Source organism: Phoca vitulina, unplaced genomic scaffold, assembly GCF_004348235.1.
Source record: "Phoca vitulina isolate PV1807 unplaced genomic scaffold, GSC_HSeal_1.0 scaffold18, whole genome shotgun sequence".
NCBI lineage: Eukaryota > Metazoa > Chordata > Mammalia > Carnivora > Phocidae > Phoca > Phoca vitulina.
In genome coordinates, this window is record NW_022589721.1 from 13,876,945 (window position 1) to 13,898,410 (window position 21,466).

The 21,466-nt window shown below is 36.2% G+C and overlaps 1 protein-coding gene and 1 long non-coding RNA gene across 3 annotated transcripts in view; one reads left to right on the forward strand and one right to left on the reverse strand.

Annotated features, from left to right (window-relative positions):
* LOC116639539 overlaps positions 1–21,466 on the reverse strand; it is a 267,061-nt gene that overhangs the window by 214,668 nt on the left and 30,927 nt on the right. The gene's annotated exons all lie outside the window — the stretch shown is intronic.
* MED30 (mediator complex subunit 30) lies at positions 41–20,506 on the forward strand. Of its 2 annotated transcripts, XR_004300866.1 has the most exons (5): positions 41–387; positions 7,570–7,728; positions 9,674–9,778; positions 19,274–19,458; positions 20,130–20,218. XR_004300866.1 is itself a non-coding variant. In XM_032416045.1 (4 exons), the coding sequence occupies exons 1-4, from the start codon at positions 211–213 to the stop codon at positions 20,223–20,225; spliced, it is 537 nt and encodes a 178-aa protein (XP_032271936.1). In that variant the 5' UTR covers positions 41–210; the 3' UTR covers positions 20,226–20,506. The 2 variants fall into 2 exon arrangements, 1 of the variants encoding a protein (XP_032271936.1); XM_032416045.1 differs by lacking the exon at positions 19,274–19,458 and having other exon boundaries at positions 20,130–20,506.

A 21,466-nucleotide genomic window follows, 5' to 3' on the forward strand; every position in this document is an offset into this window, starting at 1 on the left:
AGTTCCCAGGGGCCACCAAGTGGGCGGTCCCCGTGACGTTAAGATGACGCGTTACGTCACGGTGGGCGGAAGTCCCGGCCGCTGTTTTGAAACCAGGCCGCCGGAGTCTTTGAAGCTCCTTCCACCGCGGAGGCGGGCAGTAGCCCAGCGCCGGGCGGACCCCCTGACGCTTACTTCCAAGCCCCGCGGGCCTGAGGCCGCAGCCTCGCCATGTCCACCCCTCCGTTGGCGGCGTCGGGGATGGCGCCGGGGCCCTTCGGCGGGCCCCAGGCTCAGCAGGCCGCCCGGGAGGTCAACACGGCATCGCTCTGCCGCATCGGGCAGGAGACGGTGCAGGACATCGTGTACCGCACCATGGAGATCTTCCAGCTCCTAAGGAACATGCAGGTGGGAAGGACGGCGCGCGCGCTCCTGGCTATGCGTGGAGAGAGCGGGATGCTTCTTGGAAGAAAGGGGCGCTGGTTTAGTCGTTACTTGGGGCCCCTGGGCGTCAGCGGGGCTGTCCTGGGCAAACCTTAAGTATAGGATCGCTCCATTTGCATTCATAAGTATTCCCCAGTGATGCGCCTGTCCCCAAGATTCTGTGATGTAAAGGTGATGTTTTCCAGAGAGGAATTCTGAAAGACTGAACTCATTTTCTACATTCGCCCGGATTCTCTAATTCCTAGGCAAACTCCTGTGTACCTTTCAGGGTAAAGGTGGATCTCTCACTATTTAACCTCATTAGACTGTCTTAGCTTTCATCTCCTTTTCAAGTAAAATACTTTCTGAGGGTCTGAGGAGCTGAAGAATTCAGATTCTGCCAACCAGTTTTGTTAAACATTTTTATTTTGGCATAATTGACATACAATTAAATACATTTATATAAAGTTTTGACGTATGTATATACTTAGGAAACCATCATCCACCACCACCCCAGGAAGTTTCCTCATGCCCCTTTGAACTCTTTACTTCTGGCCCTTCCGTCCGCAGACAACTAATGATTTGCTTTCTGGCACCATAAATTCGTTTGTATTTTCTAGAGTTTCATATAAATAAAGTTATACACTATGTAGTTTTTTGTTTTGTTTTTTGGGTCTGGCTCCTTTGACTCAGGATGTATCAATAGTTCATTCCTTTTGATTGCTTCATAGTGTTCCATTGTGTGACTATATCACAATTTGTGTAACTGTTATCTGTTGATGGGCATTTGGGCTGTTTCCACTTTGGAGCCATTATAAATAATGCTATGAATGTTTACCTAACAAATGTTTGTGTGAACACGTTTCATTTCTCTAGAATGGATAGATGGGTAGGAGTGGAACTGCAACTGTTGGGTCATATGGCAAATAACTCTAATGTTCTGAGAAACTTTTCCAAAGTGGCCACATCATTCTGCATCCCACCAGCAGTGTTTGAGGGTTCCAGTTACTCCTCATCTTGACAGCACTTGTTAGTGTATGTCTTTTTGCTTTACAGATTCATTCTCCCAGTCTGTGGCTTTTCATTCTCTTCACATGGCCTTTTGAAGAACAGACATTTTAAATTTTGATGGAATCGAACTTATCAATTTGTTCTTTTACAGATTTTGCTTTTGGCGTCATACCTAAAAAATCTTTGCCTCACCCAAAGTGACAAACATTTTCTCCTATTTGTTTTCTTTTGGAAGTTTTATAGTGTTAGGTCTATGATGCACACTGACTTTGTTTTCTTATATATAATGATAAATATGGATTCAAGTGCATTTTTTTGCATTTGGATATCCAATTATTCCAGCACCATTTTGCTTATCTTACTACTGTGTCATGTGGATATCATTCTTGTTTTATGAGGGTTCTGCCAGAGAGGTGAAGTGACTTGTCCAAAGCTAGTTGGTGACGGTAAATTTGAAACCAGGTCTTCAGACTCTTACAACTCTGATTTCAGTGGGTGCGCTATAAAAGTAATTTGAGTGCATAGAAATCTTAACCGTGTCAATACACCAGTGTGAAACACAATACACAAAGGGAATCCAAAAGAAGATATGAAATCTTTAGCAATCATTTTTAAAAATTAATAGTTTAATATCTAAAAATGACTGAAGTAGGATTAAATTATTTTTCAGAATTTGGTAAATATTTATTTTTACCCTGCTATATGCAAAGTACTGAATTAGGACTAGATCTTACAGCTATCATTTATCAAGTACTTTCCTTGGTCAGGCACACTGTTTTACGAATGTTTCTAAGAAGTCTTTTTACCCTTATTTTACAGTTAAGGAAACAGGCTTAAAGAGAGAACTGAAGAGGAACAAATAAGAGAAGGAGACAAACCATATGAGACTCTTGAGTCCGGGAAACAAACTGAGGGTTGCTGAATGGAGGGATGGGGTAACTCAGTTGATGGCCATTAAGGAGGCCACGTGATGTGATGAGCACTGGGTGTTATACGCAACTAATGAACCATTGAACATTATATCAAAAACTAATGATGGTACTATACGTTGGCTAATTGAATTTAAATAAAAAAGAGAAAATTTACCAACACACCTAACTAGTAGTACTTCCTACTAATCTCTTTATAATGCTAACTTGCTGTCCAACACTTTGTATGATTAAGAGAGATATAATACACACCCGTGACCTACACTAAAAGAACCAAACTCTTTCCAAAAAGTATTATCAATAATTAGATTACATGTGGTCATATATTCAAAACCAATTTGTAAGGGACTATGATAGTTATTTCTTTGGGCCTCTTACGTTGTGAATTCTGTGGTTTAACTAATGTAAGACCCTTTGACGTGTGTCATAATTGGCTGAAAAAGAACAAAAATGTGATCCTTCGTTTCCCAAACACTGGAAGAAGTGGCACAAAACAGACTACATGTAACCTTGTTATTTCTTAATACATTTTTAAGGTATTAAAAAAATTTTAATTATCTTCTATATTATTAATCCAGAAGGATGAAGTGCCATAAATACAAACCACTGAGATTTATTTCTAAGTATTTGTTTTAGAGAAATGGTTCTTTATTTATTAGTTCTCCATTAGCCTCTTGAGAATTTGATGAAAAGTACAGATTCTCTTTTTTTTATGTTATGTTAATCACCATACATTACATCATTAGTTTTTGATGTAGTGTTCCATGATTCATTGTTTGCATATAACACCCAGTGCTCCATGCAGAACGTGCCCTCTTTAATACCCATCACCAGGCTAACCCATCCCCCCAACAGATTCTCTTCTGAGAAGAAGGCACATGTGAATATCCTGAGTAAAATTTGAGGGGTAATTTTATTCAAGGATTGCTAGGTCCCAGGTTAAGTTTCCCTGAATAAGAAAATACTGCTTTGGTTTTGTTATCCTTTAAATCTTAAAAAAAAATTTAATATAAAATCAGATTTCAGAAATTAAAAGAGGACATTAAAGTGAACAGTATCCCTCCCATCCCTGTCTGCTGGCTGTCTGACCCCTTTCCACAGGCAATGAATGTTCATGCTTATTACTATTCTTGTGTATCCCTCCAGATATTCTATGCATATTTAAGCAAATGTACATTCTTTCATTTTTCCCCTTTGCACAAATAATATATATCATACACAACACTTTGCACCTTCTTTTTTATTTGGTATATTTTGGATTATTCATATCTGTCCAGAATATATTTCCTTTCCTTTTAAGGTGTATATACAGTAATACACTGCATGGAAATACTGTAATTTATTCAACCAGTTCTCTAGGCATTTGGGTTGATTTTAATCTCTCACTATTATGCTGCAGTGAATAACCTCCTACATAAATGTGCAACTATACCTGTAGGATAAATTCTTAGAAATGGCTTTGTGCTTCTGTAATTAGATAAATTTTGATGAATTGCCCTCCATGGGTGTTGTACCACCTTCTGCTACCATGTCCTAACCAAGACCAAAAGCCAGGCTCTGACTAATAGCAAGTTATATTTTGGGACCTTGGATCATGTGATAGATGAAAATCTACTTTACATTCTTCTAGTTTGAATGAGTTTGAGCATCTCTTCATATATTTATGAATCATTTATATTTCCCTTTCTGCTAGCTGCTTGTTATAACCCTCTCCCTCAATTTATAAGATTTGGCTATTTCCATATTGGAAAAACTTGGTCTATGTGATAGAACTTGCAAGTATTTCTTTTCTCTGGTCTGTTGTTTGCCCTGCTTATGGAAGTTCTGCCACACATATGTACTTTTTAAGGCAGCTGAATTTATCAGTCTCTTAGGACTTTCAGGTTCTCGGTCTAGTAAGGAAGGACTTTTCCCATCCCCAAATCAGGAAGATTTCTGGATTTTGTTTCAATTTTTACATCTAAAACTTTGACCCATATGGAATTTATCCTTCTATAAAGTGTGAGGTATGGCCCCAGCCCTACTTTTTCTAAAAGGGTGAATAATTTGTTTTCTTTCCTCCATTGATTTCAGATGCTACTTTATACAAACGAATCTATTTCTGGATGCTCTATTCCATTTGGCTGCCTGTCTTTTATGTAGTAATCCCAAACATTCTTCTATTTATTGTGACTCTATAATGTGTTCACACTTATTTCCAAAATTGCCCTGGATGTCCTTATTTATTTTCCACCTGTACTTTAGCATCAGCTTGATTAGTTCTGAGAAAAACCTGTTAAGGTTTTATTAGGTTGATTTAACCTGGAGAGATTTTACATCAGTGTGATGTTGAGTCTTACCAACCAAGAATACAAATATCTTTTTTTGTGTCCCTGTGGAGTATTTTAAGTTTTCATCTATATCTTGAAATTTTTGAAGTCTACTGGATATTTTATCTTTACTGCTGCTATTGCAAATGGTGTCTCTTTCCTTTCTCATTTTCGTTTGTTTCCATATACAAAAGCAAAGCTATTTTCTCTATATTAATTTTGTACCCACTCTTTCTTGACTACCTTTGTTGATAATAGCACTCTATCATATCATTTATATCATATCAATAGTGATGATTATACTACTTCCTTTTTAATGTTTCAGCTTTTTCTTTTTTTTTCCAATTGCCTTGGCCAGTCCTCCAGAACAGTGTTCACTAGTAGTATTAGTGATCTTAGTAGACTTCCTGTCTGTTCCTGACTTCAGTGAGGATGCTTTTAATGTTTGCACATTAATCATGGTGCTGACTTTTTAACTGAGATAAATGTATTTTATAGTGCTGGGGAATTTTTACTCAGTGTTTTATATTTGTTTTAAGACTGGATATTGAATTTAGCCTTTTGGTGTCAAGGGGTGTGATCATATATTTACAGATATTTAGTATTCAAGAGTGAGATGGTTATTGATGAGCTTTTCAGCTAAACATGTATACTACGGGTTTATATCAGGAGATCTTAGGCACTATTACAACTTATATTCTGTGGTAGAGGGACCTTGTCTCCCTCCTGTTAACTACTGTGCTGTAGCTTCTCGATCAGTGCCTCACACATGAAAAGTGTGCAAGAATTTTTCGAAGTAATTAAATCTTCCCTTTGAAAATCTGATGTTGAGGTGCCTGGGTGGCTCAGTCGTTAAGCGTCTGCCTTCGGCTCAGGTCATGGTCCCAGGGTCCTGGGATCGGGGATCGGGCTCCCTGCTCCGCGGGAAGCCTGCTTCTCCCTCTCCCACTCCCCCTGCTTGTGTTCCCTCTCTCGCTGTGTCTCTCTCTGTCAAATAAATAAATAAAATCTTAAAAAAAAAAAAAGAAAATCTGATGCTATCTATGAAAGGATGAACTTGAGGAGGGTGATTCTTTGCATTTCAAAAGGATTTTGTTTTTCTTTATGCAAGGATTTACTTCTTTTACATAACACACTTCTTAGTGAGTTTTAAGTACAGATTTATGGATAAAATAATTCACTGAAGTAAAATAATTCAGACTGTACTTTAAAACCTTCCATGAGTGTTCACTATACTAAATACAGGGATTATAAATGTGAATAACTTACAGTCTTCACAAAGTAGAAAATACAGGCCAAGTATTAAACCTAGTAAATAAAGGTACAGTGCTTCTGTACGCAAGATGTAATCATTATACTGCTTATTGTCACCCAAACAGGAAAGCAGGATCCTTTAAAACTTTTCTCTGATGGGTGAAAGTTCATAAATTGAAGGTTCATGAGAAATACTACATTGTATTTAGTTCTTCACCTTTGGGGGGATGAACTTTCAATGCCTTTTCCCTTTAAAAGTTTTGACTGATTCAGCCTTTGATGTTTTATCACGTTTCTTGGAGTTATTGTCCTCAGAGCATTTTAATGCTTGAGAATTTCTGAAAATCCTAATAAATACTCATTTATCCTTAACTTGTAAACCATAACACTGCAGGGAATTTAGAAATGATAGAAAAGAAGAAAATAATTATTCAAGTCGATCTCCTTGTTACATCTTCTATCAACTATGTTTAGGCCTTTCCAGTCTTTTTTTCATGTTTACTGTTTTATCTACTTGTAATGATAGTGTTTCCTGTTTTCTTTTTTTTTTCCAAATACTGTACCATGCACCTTTTTTTGCATTCCTACCCCATCTGTTAAGAGTAAACTGAGGTTTAGAAAAACAGGCTGATCTTCTAGCTATTGGATAGTAGTGTCTTGGTTTTTAAGGCACTTTAATCCCCAAGATAAGTATATGAGTAAACACTTATAATCAAAGCATCTCATGTACTAGAAGACATGGTCTAAATATTATTAATTCTAATGGTAGGATGATTTCACAGATCAAATTGTGGGAATAAAATATTGCACAGAATATTTTGATGTACAGAGATGTACAGAGAAAGGAATATTTTGTTCATGAGGTTCAGCAGTGCACAAAAGGTATATTGAGTTATAAGTTCTAAATAATAGTCAATTTCCACGTGTCTGTGATTTTACCATTTCAGTACATACTTTTGGCTTTTTTTTTTAATAAAACTCCTGAATTAAAAATATATAAGCATCCAAGACAGAACTGTGATCATAAGCAGTTACTTATAATAATTTATTAATGGTGCTCAAGTGCAGATTGATTTGCACCTCTCTCTCCTGCTGTTGATTTCTTTTTATAGTAAAACTTTCGGTGACAGCTTTGTGTTTTATTGCATGCCTTGAGCATCGTAATTACCTTATAGTTAAGGTATTTTGAGATTTTTTTTTTATAGCAGCAGTATACTGTTCCTTTCTTCTGCTGAAAAGTCCTGATCTTCACTTTTTACTTTTCTTGTGCTGCTTCTTTTTCTTTAAATTTATTTTGTTTTTAATTTCCCAGTTGAGTTCAGCAGCTTGCTGCCTTTATGTAATAGTAATATTAAAATCGTGGCATTATTTTTAAAGTTATAATCTACTTCAAAAATTAGAGGGGAAAGTCTTTCAACTGGTCAGAGAGGCCTGTCATGAAGTTTTTTCTGGGGCTGTCTTACAGCACTGAAACAAGTACACCAAGGAGCTAACAAATGAGCGAGTATAACTCTTAAATTCTTAAAATTACCCTTGATTAAGTGTGAAGAACAGTTTGCTTTTATGCAGTGCTTAAAAAGTATTTCTGTTTTGCTAGCTTTACTTTTAGAAAATCTTGATTGTCGTTACTGCATATTTTTCTTGTTTTTGTTTTGCCTGATAAGCTGCCAAATGGTGTCACTTACCATACTGGAACGTATCAAGACCGACTAGCAAAGCTACAAGACCATCTTCGCCAACTTTCTATTCTCTTCAGGAAGCTGAGACTGGTCTATGACAAATGCAACGAAAACTGTGGAGGGATGGATCCCATTCCAGTGGAGGCAAGTTGTAGTGGTAGAGGGAGGATGAATGTAAGGTGCCAGACATTTGTAATCTTTTCCTTTTTCTCCTTCTCTGTTCACAATATTTTCAGATTTCGAACTGTACTGGTTTTACTTTTGACTAGAGAAGGTGAAACTGATATATATGCATAGAATTAGTACTATCTTTTCATGTTAATAATTTGTAGATTTGAACATCCAAGCCTGTAGTGAATTTTTGTTGTTGGGAGGAAAGAGTGGTCTGTGGCAATTTTTATTCTTGCTGCCAGGGTCTATATAATTAAATCAGTGCATGATTTTTTTAAATAGGAGTTTTAATAGTATTGTCAAATACTCTTAAAATGGTCTTCAAGGCAGTTCTCTATAGATGAAGTATTATGTTTTCATCATTATTAATTTAAATTAGCTTAGTGGAATCACTTCTTTTTGAAAATATATTTCTTAAACTTAATCTTGGGTCACAGATATATTTTAGTTCACTAGGTATATGATATTTTTATAGGTGGCCCTTTCCTGTTGACAAGTTCTATCTCTGCCAACAAAAGTAGCTGGGAAGGTTTGGATGTTCTCTCACTACATATGGAGAACAATTTCATGTGACAGGTGCCTCCTTTCTGAGTGATCAGCATGTAAGGGATGAACAGAGAAAAGAGTAAACTGCAAAATGGCCTGAAAAGAAGTGGTCAGAGATACAGGAGAAAGATCAAAAATGTGGGCAACATTGACAGATGCTGGAGAGAATTCAAGGGAAATAAGGAATGAAAATTGTCCAGTAGATTTTGCTAGAGGAAAATTGTTGGTATATATAAGGAGAACTTTGTTGAAAAGTTTGTTAGCAACAAGAAGTCAGATTGCAGTGGGTTGAAGATTAAACAGGAAATAAGGAACTGGAGCTAACAAGTGGATATCTATCTTTCAAAAAGCTTAGATAAAAAGAGGAAAACAGTAGATGGAAGGAGGGTTGGTGTCAAGGGTTTTGGGGAAAGGAAAGGAAAAAAAGGGGGGGAAAACCTTTAAATGAGAGAGTAGACATGTTTAGATTGTAAAGGAAGAAAACAGTAGGGACAGCTTGGGAGCAGGGAGATAAATAATGGAAGACAAGAGGATAAATCAGAGCACAGGAATAGAAATTAATCATCTTCAGGAGGGAGGACAGCTCTGCATTAGGAGAGAGGAAAGGAAGAAAGGGTGGTTGTTATGTGGATGAGTTTTTATTTGTCCCAGGAATTTGAAAAAGTTTGGCCACATGACTCCTGGTTGTACCATTTGTTTACCTCTGGCCTGTTCCTGCATTGTTGATATAAGATGGTAGAGACCAAATGATTCCTAAAATCTGTCACATTTATGAGGGGCTTCAAATAAACCTTATCACAAACCATACATATTTCATTATAATTCTGCTAGATGTTTCATTGCTATATAAATTTTTTTCTCCTACAAAAACTTTCTCCCAACTAAAAGAAGTTAAAACCTCTAGAAATTTGCATAAACACTGAGGTTCTAGATAGCAAAGTAAATGACATTTATATAATGCACATCTGTGAAGTTCTTTTCTTTCTAGTATAGATGAAAGAAAGCCTATTCTATCTCAATGGACTATAAATTTTTTAGGGGCAAGTATCACATCTTGTCATTTTTGCAGTATCTCACCCAGTGTCTGAAAGTTAAATATTTGCTGACTAAATGGATAGGCTATTATTTAACTGCATGTAATGACTAATGTTATAAGGGCTATTTTGCTAAAGAAACCTGAAAATAATGTATAGGAGGCACTGAAATGATAAACTTCTAATGCTGTTATTTTAGGCCATCACCTGAATTAAAATTTATTTGTATACTACTAAAAGAAAAGCATAAAAATTAACCTTAATCAGAGAGACTTTCTATACCAGTGTAATCGGAAACTTTGCATCATGTTTTTGACTTTGAACTCTGTCACTCCCAGCAACTAATTCCATATGTGGAAGAAGATGGCTCAAAGAATGACGATCGGGCTGGCCCACCTCGTTTTGCTAGTGAAGAGAGGCGAGAAATTGCTGAAGTAAATAAAGTGAGTTATTAGCCTGTGTATTTTATATTTCAGAATTATGGATAAAAATTACAAGGGAGTCTATGTTACTCAAAGACATAGTTTAAATTATAGAATTACACAAAGTTGTTTCTGTGGCAAATTTAACCTAGTTAGAGTATAACCAAACACTAAAAAGGTAAGTAGAAATGCCACTTGAATAGTCAAAAGAGAGATCGCAGAATTCATGCCATAAAACTCTTAGAAAAGCTTCATAGGCACTCAGTCACAACTCATTTACTTTTTTCTTTTCTAGGCAGAATTCTGGCTTTTGAGCTTATAGCATATTTGGAGCAGCAAATGATAAAAATTTACAAATAGAAAATGTGAATATCTCAACACCTGAATAAGAAATTAAGAGTTATCCTTTAAAAAAAAAAAAAAAAAAAAAAAGGTGCCTGGGTGGCTCAGATAGTTAAGCATCTGCCTTCGGCTCAGGTCATGATCCCAGGGTCCTGGGATCGAGTTCCGCATCAGGCTCCCTGCTCAGTGGAGAGCCTGCTTCTCCCTCTGCCTCTCTCTCTCTCTCTCTCTCTCTCTGTCTCTTATGAATAAATAAATAAAATCTTTAAAAAAAAAAGAAATTAAGAGTTATCAAAGCATTAGACCACACCACCCTCCATCTTGCAAAAGTTCCTAACTTGAATGTATTTATTACTGAATACTTTTAGAAGTTTAGAAGATAACGTTCAGATAGTTCTTGTGAAACAAAAAGATACAGGGAAAGTTGTCAGTTCATTCTGTGGTGGAAATATGGCCCACACTTACCAAAACGTAACAAATAGCACAATAAATAAAACTACCAATCTCACTAATTCACTTAAAAATACACACCCCTCCACCACCTGTTCTGATCCTGAAATTCTTAATTCTAGTTAATAGAATGCATCGGGGTATTAACAATTAATCCATCACAGCTGAAAAGGGGTTCTGGAGGTAGATGAGGATAATTTAGTTTACATGTATAATACGTAATGTCAGTACATTAAATTGGAAAAAGAAATTTTTTTCTCAGATCTAAAAGACATTTGATAGAATTCAAATGTTACTGATTCAAAGAACACTTAAAACTATTAGTCTTTAAAAAAAAAAACTTATTTCAGATAAATAGCCAGCATTTTTATACAGGTGAAATACAGAACTAGTTCTGTTAAAAACAGGCCTAAAATAAGATGCCTTACACCACTGTGTTTATTATTATCTTAGAAGTTACAGTCAGAACAGAAAGAAAGGAAACAGAAACAAACTTTGGGGAACAGGGGTATAATATTATACACAAGCTTGTTAAGTTTGTACATAATATTGTAACTCAAGCTTGTTACGCTCAAAGAAAGCTGACTAACAACTAGAGTCATTTAGAGTTTGATAAAAGGGCTTAATACGAATGATACCGTTTTCTTATAATGCTATAAACCAACTAGATTATAAGATCCTATTCACAATTGCAACAGGTATTAAGTAGTTAGGAATTATCAATGATATATGTGACTAAACTTACACATAAAAGAAGTTTTGAATAATTAAAAGAACACATGAAGTTCTTGTGTGGGCAATAAATATTCTAAAAATGCCAGTCTTGAGTATGAATTCTCTTGAAAGTACACAAAATAAGATTTTAGTGCAATACCAATGAAAAAGTCCAAATTGGAATTTGTGTGTGTGAACATACTAAAACATCAAAGAAAATTCTCGTAAGAGTAATAAAACAACTCTTTGCTTCGAAAATTAAAACATGATATGGACAATATTATAAAAAACAGTAACTGTGTAATAATGGTACAAGAACAGAGAGATTAGTAAAATAATAGCCAGAAAAATATTCTTCCTATTGTATATGAAAATTTATTATGTCAGAAGAGGGATTGTGTGGAAAATTTGTCTTTAAAAATAGAAACTTTGGGGGGAGATTATCTAGCTTTTACCTTATGCCCTATGTCAAAATTAATTTCAGAGACCTGAAAAGCAAAATATTGGAAAATTAAGAGAAAAATGTATATCAAAACACAGGAGAAAGGAAAAAGCTGGATTTTATAAAATTTTCATTTTTTTCATTAAAAGGAGAGATACAAATTAAGAATATTTCCAGCAAATTTGACAGTAATGAATGAGCATAAAGAACTTAGAGTAAGAAATTTGTAGGGAGTGAGGAGGGGATTGGGGAACTTCTAATTTATATCTTGAAGAATAAATGGCATTTGGTAGTCTGGAGATATGAGGCATTCATTTTTAAGAAGTGTTACAGGTTTCTGTTGATTATTATTTCAAATTTCATCATAATTATCAAATAATAATAAATTAATGAATAGATTAAGGATTAATTCACAGTAGATGTGCTCTGTTACTTTTCTCTGTAATAAGGATGTTTTTTATAAGATACAGGTCACCTGTATATAAATAAAACAGTGTTATAATGGTAACTTTGATTTCAGAGCATGTGACAGAGTTTGTTCTCTACCATAGAAGATTTTATGGTATTTTAGAAAAAAAAAAGTCTCTGTAAATTAAGAAAGATATAATTTTTCTAAATATATGTTTCATTTCACCTTTTATTTCTCTGGGTTGTTCTTCCTTTTTTTTCCAATTTGATGGCTTAGAAATAACTCACTCTTGATTTTCTTTAAAAGACCTTTCATATAATCAGAATACAATAATACTTTGACAGTGTATAATCAAAAAAATCCTATTAGCTATTGATTTAGAATTTTGTGAAGGATATAATTGGGTATAAGGGAAGGGTATAATTGATACAAAGGATAAGATGTATAAAAAAATTTCTTTCCCCACTTGAGAATTTAGCTTTTATCCAGTCTCTCTCTCCTGGACCCACCTACATACTTTCCTTCCCCCAGTCTTTTCAATGCAGTTATATCATAATTGGGGTTCAATAAATATTCTGTGTTTTTATTATTAAGGCACATAAATATTGTTTATTGCTTAGCCACATAGTAAACTAGGGTCACATTTCCTTGAACAATTTTTTGTCCTCCTGGAGTTAATAATTCTGTAATTTTTAAAAATTTTTCATTCTTTATGCATCTGGGGCAGCATCTCAGCACTGTTTTCTAACTTTTCCACAGAGTCAAAATTACCAGGCAATTTAATGGTTCTTTTTTTCTCCCTAGAGTCTTCCATTTTCTCGATAGGTCTGGATTAAATGCTCTCTAGGCCTGCTGTTCAGCACTGTCCTGGGGCTTCCTTCACCTCTTCCATTGGCTTCACTGTTTCCTCAGCCTCATATCTTCCTCTTTCTTGGTTTACTGCCTTGTTGGTAAGGTACATACATCAGTGGCTTCTTCAGAAGGAATGTAGGGACTTAAGTTTTAGTCCTCCCATAGCTGTCCACTTGATAGTTTGGCTGGCTATAAAATTCTATGTTGTAAATTGATTTCCGTCAGAAATTTGAAGGTATTCTTCCATAATCTTCTCAAATAGGTTTGGCAAACTTTAAAGGACCAGATAATAAATATTTTAGACTTCATGGGACATATATGATCTTTGCTGTAATGTAAAAACCATCCTTAGCTCACAGGCCTTACAAAAACAGGTCATGTGCCATAGATTGCAACCCCTATCTATTTCATTTTGTTGTCTTTCCAAATGGAGGCTCTGAAAGATCTGGTGAACTCTGATGCTTAATCATGAGCCATTTATATTTAAGAATGAGACACTAGAAAGCTAAAACTAGGCTTTGTGAGTGGACTTAATCATGTTGAGTTTGAGAAGCAAGTTGGCTTTTTGTGGGGGGAGACCCCCAACTATCATTTTCTGAGGGTTTTTTTTTTTCTTTAAGGCTGTTTAGTTTCTTCAGAAAAGAATCTTCCAGTGCCCTACACAGAGAGATGTGCTCTTGTCTTCTTGCCTTCTGCTATGCTGGTGACACTGAATCCACAGCCGTTGTGGTTCAGTTTCATAGGAAACAAACCTCCTAATCCTTAGAGGTGGGGTGGGGCACAGGGAGAGAGTACTCAGTCAGTCACCTACTCATGAGGAGTGGGAGTGAGCACCTGGCACTCTTGCTAGTCCCTGGAGCTCTTTCAGCTGTTCCTCCAGTTCTTATCCCCAGGCCTCACCTGGTGCTGTTGCCATGGCACCGCCTCCTCTCCATGGAGGGGCAGCCCTGTTCTCAGTGGTGCTGTCCCTGAATCCACCTGGGCTGTAGGTTCCTCCCAAGTCATTTACCACTCCCCTTCTACTTTTCCTCTCAAACTACCACCTCGCATCTGCTACTGTCTCCTTTCTGATCATTTTTCTCCACATAGGATTATAGGTTTTTCCATTCCTCTCCTGCCGTTTTATTAGGGTTTTGAGAAAAAGAAGAGAGATAAACACATGTATTTAGTCCACAGTATTTACCGGCAACAAGTTGATTTCAATACACAGAATAGATATACAGTATTTCTGAAGATTTGTCTACTTATGGAATAAAAGCCCATATTCAAATTTTGTGTTCCCATTTATACTTCAGGCATTTAAGAACTCTTTGATTAAATCATTTGAATCTGCTGATTTTGCTGTTATAAGTGCTTCTAACTTTGGGGTAAAACTTGTTTTAGTTAACATATTGAATTGAAGGTTATTACAAAGAAAAAAGAATCTATTTAGATGTTTTAATTGAACAGATTTAAAGCTTAGCCCTGTATATCTATAGGAATTCTTTTTTTTAAAGAGAATTTAGGGGGAAAGTATCTTGAGTGGCAGGGGAAGTCCTCATTTGATGGCCTCACAGCTCTCTCTCCCTTCCTAGGAACTGTTATTATATTTTGAAACAGGACTAGAACATTAGGTAGTAAACAGGAGATTTAAAAAAAAAAAGGGAGGAGGGAGGACTAAGATATGGTTAACTCAAACTAAAATCCAAAAAATAAAGAAGACAGGAGAGATTAAATAGCTAAAAACCAAGCAGAGTGGATTTTTTTTAACCTAAAGATGTCTGTGAATTGAATGTAACACATATTTTGACTCTTAATAAAGTTATGTATTAATTAGTGCTACTAACATTATTCTTTTCTTCCAACTTCATCCAACTTTGTACTTCCCTTCTAGAATACAAGATAACTGGAAATTTTTATAGTACTGAGTAAGGTCATGACCAATGGATATGATTTTCTCCCTTGATGGCTCACACACCTGAATGTTTCTGTGAAGAATGTTTTCTTAATAGCTACCTGCAGATGGTAAAATGTTGCCCTAATCTAATTATTTAATCACACAGATACTACTAAAAAAGTTTAAATTCTTTGATTTAATTTTCAACTATAAATATCTGTATTCATAAACTTAAATTTTTATATTCCTTTTGTCTATTTTTATCAATTCTCTTACCTGTTACACACATTTTTTTAAGTTATTAGGTGGTGGTAGGAGAGCTTTAAGGTTCACAGCAATCTGAGCTAGTAACAAACATCAAAATAATTTGATAGAGAATATTAAAATGCATAATTTTTAATGGCAGCCATGTATTTTTTTTAATACCAACAGGCCATATTTAACTGGAAAACAAAGAACAAGCTTAAAAATGATTGCTAGGGGATTTTTTTTCCTTGTTTGTTTTTTCTCTTCTAGGATTTGGAAAGCTTTTGATTTGGCTTTTTGGTTTTTTTACTGAATATTAAAATATTCATATATTTGGGTACCTGCTCTGTGCCAATTATCATTCTAAGTGTGGGAGTTTCTGCGATGAATCAGTCAGATGTGTTGTCTACCACTGTGCACACACATTTCACACAAATGGGTGTCTTCTCTGAGGACAGAAGACTCTAATGGAAACAAAGCAGCATCCTTCCATGTACCCATTTGTTGTGATATTTACAAAAAAAAACCCAAACCAAAAAACCTGGAATTTAAATAAAGACTTTTTAAAAAATCAGAGACCAGGGCACCTGGGTGGCTCAGTTGGTTAAGCAACTGCCTTCGGCTCAGGTCATGATCCTGGAGTCCCAGGATGGAGTCCTGCATCAGGCTCCCTGCTCAGTGGGGAGTCTACTTCTCCCCCTGACCCTCCCCCCCATGCTCTCTCTCTCATTCTCTCTCTCAAATAAATAAAATCTTTAAAAAAAAAATCAGACCATATTTTTAATACATTGACATTTGCTTATTTTAAATGATTAAGTTGCTTTATGGACCTATATAACAGGAATAAAATTGTATTCTTGGCATTCAATTAAAAATATTCAAAAACTTATTACAATGTATATTTAATTTTTATTCTAAATAAGCTACATAAAATAAGTAGCTTTATGTACCCCTCATTTAACTTTCATTCATTTTCAAAATATCATATCTTTGTGTATTTAAAATTGTACAGAACAACACGGTGTGTTTACTACTTAATATACAGTCTGATTTCTTTTTTTTTTTTTTAAGATTTTATTTATTTGACAGAGAGAGACACAGTGAGATAGGGAACACAAGCAGGGGGAGTGGGAGAGGGAGAAGCAGGCTTCCCGCAGAGCAGGGAGCCCGATGCGGGGCTCGATCCCAGCACGCTGGGACCATGACCTGAGCTGAAGGCAGACGCTTAACGACTGAGCCACCCAGGCGCCCCTACAGTCTGATTTCTAACGACGAATATACCACCAATACCTACCATAGGCCATGAAATTTGGGGGCACAAAATTTTGTAATCCGTATTTGATGTAAATCATGAGTTGATAGGATGGCCTAGTTCAGTAGTCAGATTTTTGGCTTATTTAAATACTTTCCATTTTCTCTTCATAAGTTCTGGAATCTATAAGCCCTGATACTCACGTAAAGACAAAAACACTTGTTTGAGACTATATGTATGAAGGACATCAGAATGAGTTCGATTTTGCTTAAACTCTTTTGTTGATGGGAAAACGAAAGAGGTACGTGGGTATTTTTTACAGGTTTGATGTGTAATTGAGTCCATGCACTTAGCAATTAAAGCATTTTTGACCAGTGGTCACAGCCTTTATAGGAATATTACATGGCATGACTTAACATAAACATATTTTTTAAGTGTCTGCTCCACTTAACACATTCACCTGTTGATGTAACAAATTAGGCACAGCTGATGGATTTTGATAATAGCAGCTGTCAACCTCTGTTAAAATCAATCAGGGGCAAGACTGTATATATTAAATCCTGTATCATGTCATGAAAATTTATTTACAATTTAACCACTAACAAGCATAACTGTCAGCTTGCTGTTGATGTATTTTGGCTCTGGGTATCTTTCTTGTATGCTAATTTTTAATTTAAAACTTTGTGGCATCTTTGAGAAAAACTTCCCAAGTGCTTTAAAATACATATTTTTTTAATTACTATTACCTAGAGTTGAATATTACCTTGAAAATACCCTACATTTTTTAGTTCTCAACTTTTTTTTTTTTTTAAAGATTTTATTTATTTATTTGACAGAGAGCGAGAGATCACAAGTAGGCAGACAGGCAGGCAGAGGGAGAGGGAGAAGCAGGCTCGCCGCTGAGCAGGGAGCCCAATGCACGGGGCTTGATCCCAGGACCCGGGATCACAACCTGAGCCGAAGGCAGACGCTTAATCAACTGAGCCACCCAGGCGCCCCATAGTTCTCTTAATTTCTTAAGAATGAGACTGCTTTTTTTTTTAAACAAGTATATTAGAATTTGTATTTTCAAATGACTATTCTTTAAAAGTAGTCCTATTGGCTAAATTGCGCATTTATGCCAGTGATGCATCCGTTATGGAAGCCATCAGACCTGTTTTGATATTGATTTTAAACTGTATTTTTAACTACCCAAGAATATAATTTTATTGCTTCTAATAATTTATACTGAAAATTTGACCAGTGAGCTTATTTCACTAAACTTGGCCTTTGAGTGGTTTTCAGTTTTTAAAACTTATTAAATTATTCCTCCTCCTTCTTTTCTATGGACACAGAGTTTTCACCACCGAAATGATTCAGGAGACTCCACCCCACACATTTGTCCAGTTAACCTTTTTCATTCAAGTTTAAATATTTTTTCTTCAAGAATTTTAATGGATCCCTATTGCCCACTGCCAAGCTCAAGTTTATCCCCTTCCACTACGGCTGACCACCAGTTTTTCTAGGCCCTGTGTTTGCTGACCAGTAAGAGGCAGTGTCTCTATCTTTTTGGGTTACACAGCATCTGCCTTACCAGGTTATACAGTCTAGTCATGTGGGCATTATCTTCCTCCTCCTTGATGCAGAATTTCTTCAAGGCAGGGACTGTTCCTCATCTCCCCTCACAACGCCTAACCCAGAACCTGGTACATAATATACCCTCAGTAAATGTAGAACAGAAAGTGTTACAGGCTCCGAATTCCATTCCAAAGAAAAGTTGTGAAACAAAATAAGCATACTCAAAGTATGTCAGAAGGTACTAATTCAAATAAGACTTTCTTTTTTTTTAATCTACTCACATTTTAATCTTCCTTTTATTCTTCGTCAGTAGCTCTTTTCCATTCTCCCCGAAAAGTTAGATTTGAGAGGGGAGGTCGCAGGAGCTGCAGTCCCTCACAGCTAGGGGGCAAGTGATGGCTCAGTGTGACGGGCAGCTGACTCTGAACCGTGCTGAAGCCAGTCCTTAGTTCATTCAACTAAACGTAACTGGTTTTCAGCACGTGTCCGCGTAACTGACTGTCCTCTTGGGTCTAGGTGTACAGGGCGTAGAACTGGCAGGGGCCTCGTAAGTTATATGATGCCATCTGATGAGAACACTGAGGAGGAACTTATCTAAGATGAAAGAGCAAGTTAGAGGCAGAGTTAGCACTGGGACTGAGGTTTCCAGCCTCCCAGGATACGGCAGAGCACCTTTGCCCTTCTAGCCGTCTGTGTGCTGCCACCCTAGCCTGCTGGCACAAGTGTCCGTTTCTTGCTCTCTAGGATGCAGAGGACTTCATGGGCTTGGTACTGGCCATCTGGTCATCCGTCAGCTCACCACTATGAGGGTCCATTTGATTGGATTCTGTACACAGTGGCTTCAATAACTGCCACACACTTCTGACAACAGAGCCCAGAAGATGGAGACTGAGTCACGAAAATTCCAACAGTATCTTCCTCCCAAAAACAGTGTTAAAGTGAGCTTCATGATACTGAATACTGTACATATGCCCTGTTGTTTTATCTGTATTGTATTAGTTATCTTCACAAATAGGAATTAAATTTAATATTGAACATTAAAATCTATATAAGTTGTTTTTCTGTTCCAGTAAGTTTCTTGGTCCTCCCTTTTAGCTACTTCCTATTACTTCTCTAACTCTAGATAAAATAGGAGTAACTTACTTAATCTTAGTTGGCTCTTTAATGAAATCAAAATGAAGATTTTTAGGCCTCTTTATAATGAGCATATATACTACTTTATCTGGAGGTATTTTAATATAGCATCTTTAAAATTATCTAATTAAAGATATTTCCTAATGTAATGTTTCTAAAAGGTTAGTGAATAACATTATTATTATTATAATAACTAGTAAGTACTTTGACCGGAAGTTCTCTATTTTGTTTTACCTAAGCAGACATTTGCCACATAGGATTTGAAGGAAGGATGCTTAAAGAGAAACCCAGATACAGAGACACAGAGCTGTGGGCCATGGGCCTTCAGGGCATCCAGCAGATCTCAGTCATGAACAAGATTATGTCAGAGACTGTGCCACTGGGTCTGCAGTTTCAGAGTCAGAAGTGGATCGCACTTCATCCTGTGGTCAGTGACTTCTGCCACATTTTTGAAAGCCCAGTTGCTTCAGGCATTGTATTTTCATTAAACTTCATTTCCTATATTGACAGTTTTTTTACATTCAGTGTCTACAAGGAACATTTGTTGAATGCTTACTTATATGCCATGCCCAATTTTAACACAGTTATGTCATTCAGATCTTTTAATCCTCTTAGCAACTCTTATGAGGTAGGTTCAGTTATTATCCCCATTTTTCTGACGTGGAAACTGAGGCACAGAGAAGTTAGGTAATTTGGCCAACGTCACATATTTAGCTAGTGAAGGAGGGGAGTATAAACGCAGAGAATCTGACTCGAGGTTATGTTCTTGACCATTATGTTACACTGCATCTTGGAAAACCTATATCTTGGGTTTTGTAACAATTAAATGTTTAGCTTAATTTCTTTGATGGTGGGAGTGGAGGCAGAAAGGGAGGGTCAGGGGCTGGAGCCAGAGGCCTCTGAGGGCTGAATTAGAATTCAGTATGCCTTCAAGGAGTGTTAGTGGCCAGAAAAGGATTGAGACCTTCCACATTAAGGAAATACTTAGCTTAATTTCCATCTGGATCATTAGAGTTCTAACTTATGACATTTTAATCTTTGTAACTTCATGGTCTATAATTCATGAAACATTTTTGATAAATTCTTTTGTTTCTACAGAAACTCAAACAGAAGAATCAACAGCTGAAGCAAATTATGGATCAATTACGAAATCTCATCTGGGATATAAATGCCATGTTGGCAATGAGGAACTAAACTGATATTTAAATTTCCTGCTTTACACGTTATGCCATTTTTCCCCCCTCAAGTGTTTTTTCCCTTTGAAGAAGATTATCTGCTTTTATTCTACTCACTAGAATTAAAGTTCCTATTTTTACATTGCAATTTTATATTAAAGTATTCATTGGAAGTTTTTTTTAAGCTATTGATTCTATGGAAGATTATTGTAATAAACTTTGATAGGGCTTATGTTTTGGTTAATCTTCATGAATTGAATTTAAGCAAAATAAGTTTTGTAAATAAATTTTTCAATTTGATCAATGGTGGTTTTGCTCATTTTATTACCCTTTTAGGAGAGTTAAGGGTTTAAACATTTTTGCAAATGAAAATATCAAGTACAGTCTATCTGTGGTACAAACTAATTAAAATTAAACATGTAAGTCTCCATTTCAGCTCAATTTTTTTAAAAATTTAGAGTCCCAAACAGGTTAAAATGAGAAAATAGTTAACCTGTATATTGCTGTAAATAGATGAAAATTACTTTTACCATGTGTTTCATGTGTTGGGTCTTAACTAGAATGACCTGTCTCTAACAGGACGGAACGAAATAACTTGAGTCTGGCACAAATGGAAATCACAACTATGTGCTTCTGTGCTCCCTGCTTTAGCCCAAGAAGCAACACCCTAGCTGATTCTTCAGATACACCCTAAAGTAATCTTGAGTGCCTTTTGGAAACAGTAAATTTTTAAGAGTTTTAAATGAGATAGCTCTATATGACAAGTGCTTTTGTAGACTGGTAGTTGGTCTATACTAAGTCCTTCATAGACAGGAGCTAGTCTCTCAGATTATAAACAATGTGTCCTCAAATAAGAGATGCAGATTCTCAGACTGATCCAGAAGCCCCTATCTATCTTGCCTGGTTCTGACTCAATAATATTATTAATACTGCTATTCAACTTCTCCTGTATATGGACAAAGTTTCTCTGGAAGGTTACACAAGAAACTGGAAACCAGCTTCCTCTGGGGAGAGGACCCTGGGTGGTTGAGGATGAGGGTAAAGAAGATGCTTACTTTTCACTGTATACCCTTTGGTGCCTTTGAAATTTATAGCATGCAAATACCACCTATTCAAAAATAGGTGAAATTTCATTTTAAGTTATATAGATTCCCACCTATACCAAGTGGCAGAAGCATAAGAAAACAAGCCTAACCATGTACATGGGCATCTTTAGACCCTCTAACTTATATTTGTCAAAACAGTTGTCCTGAGCAAGCC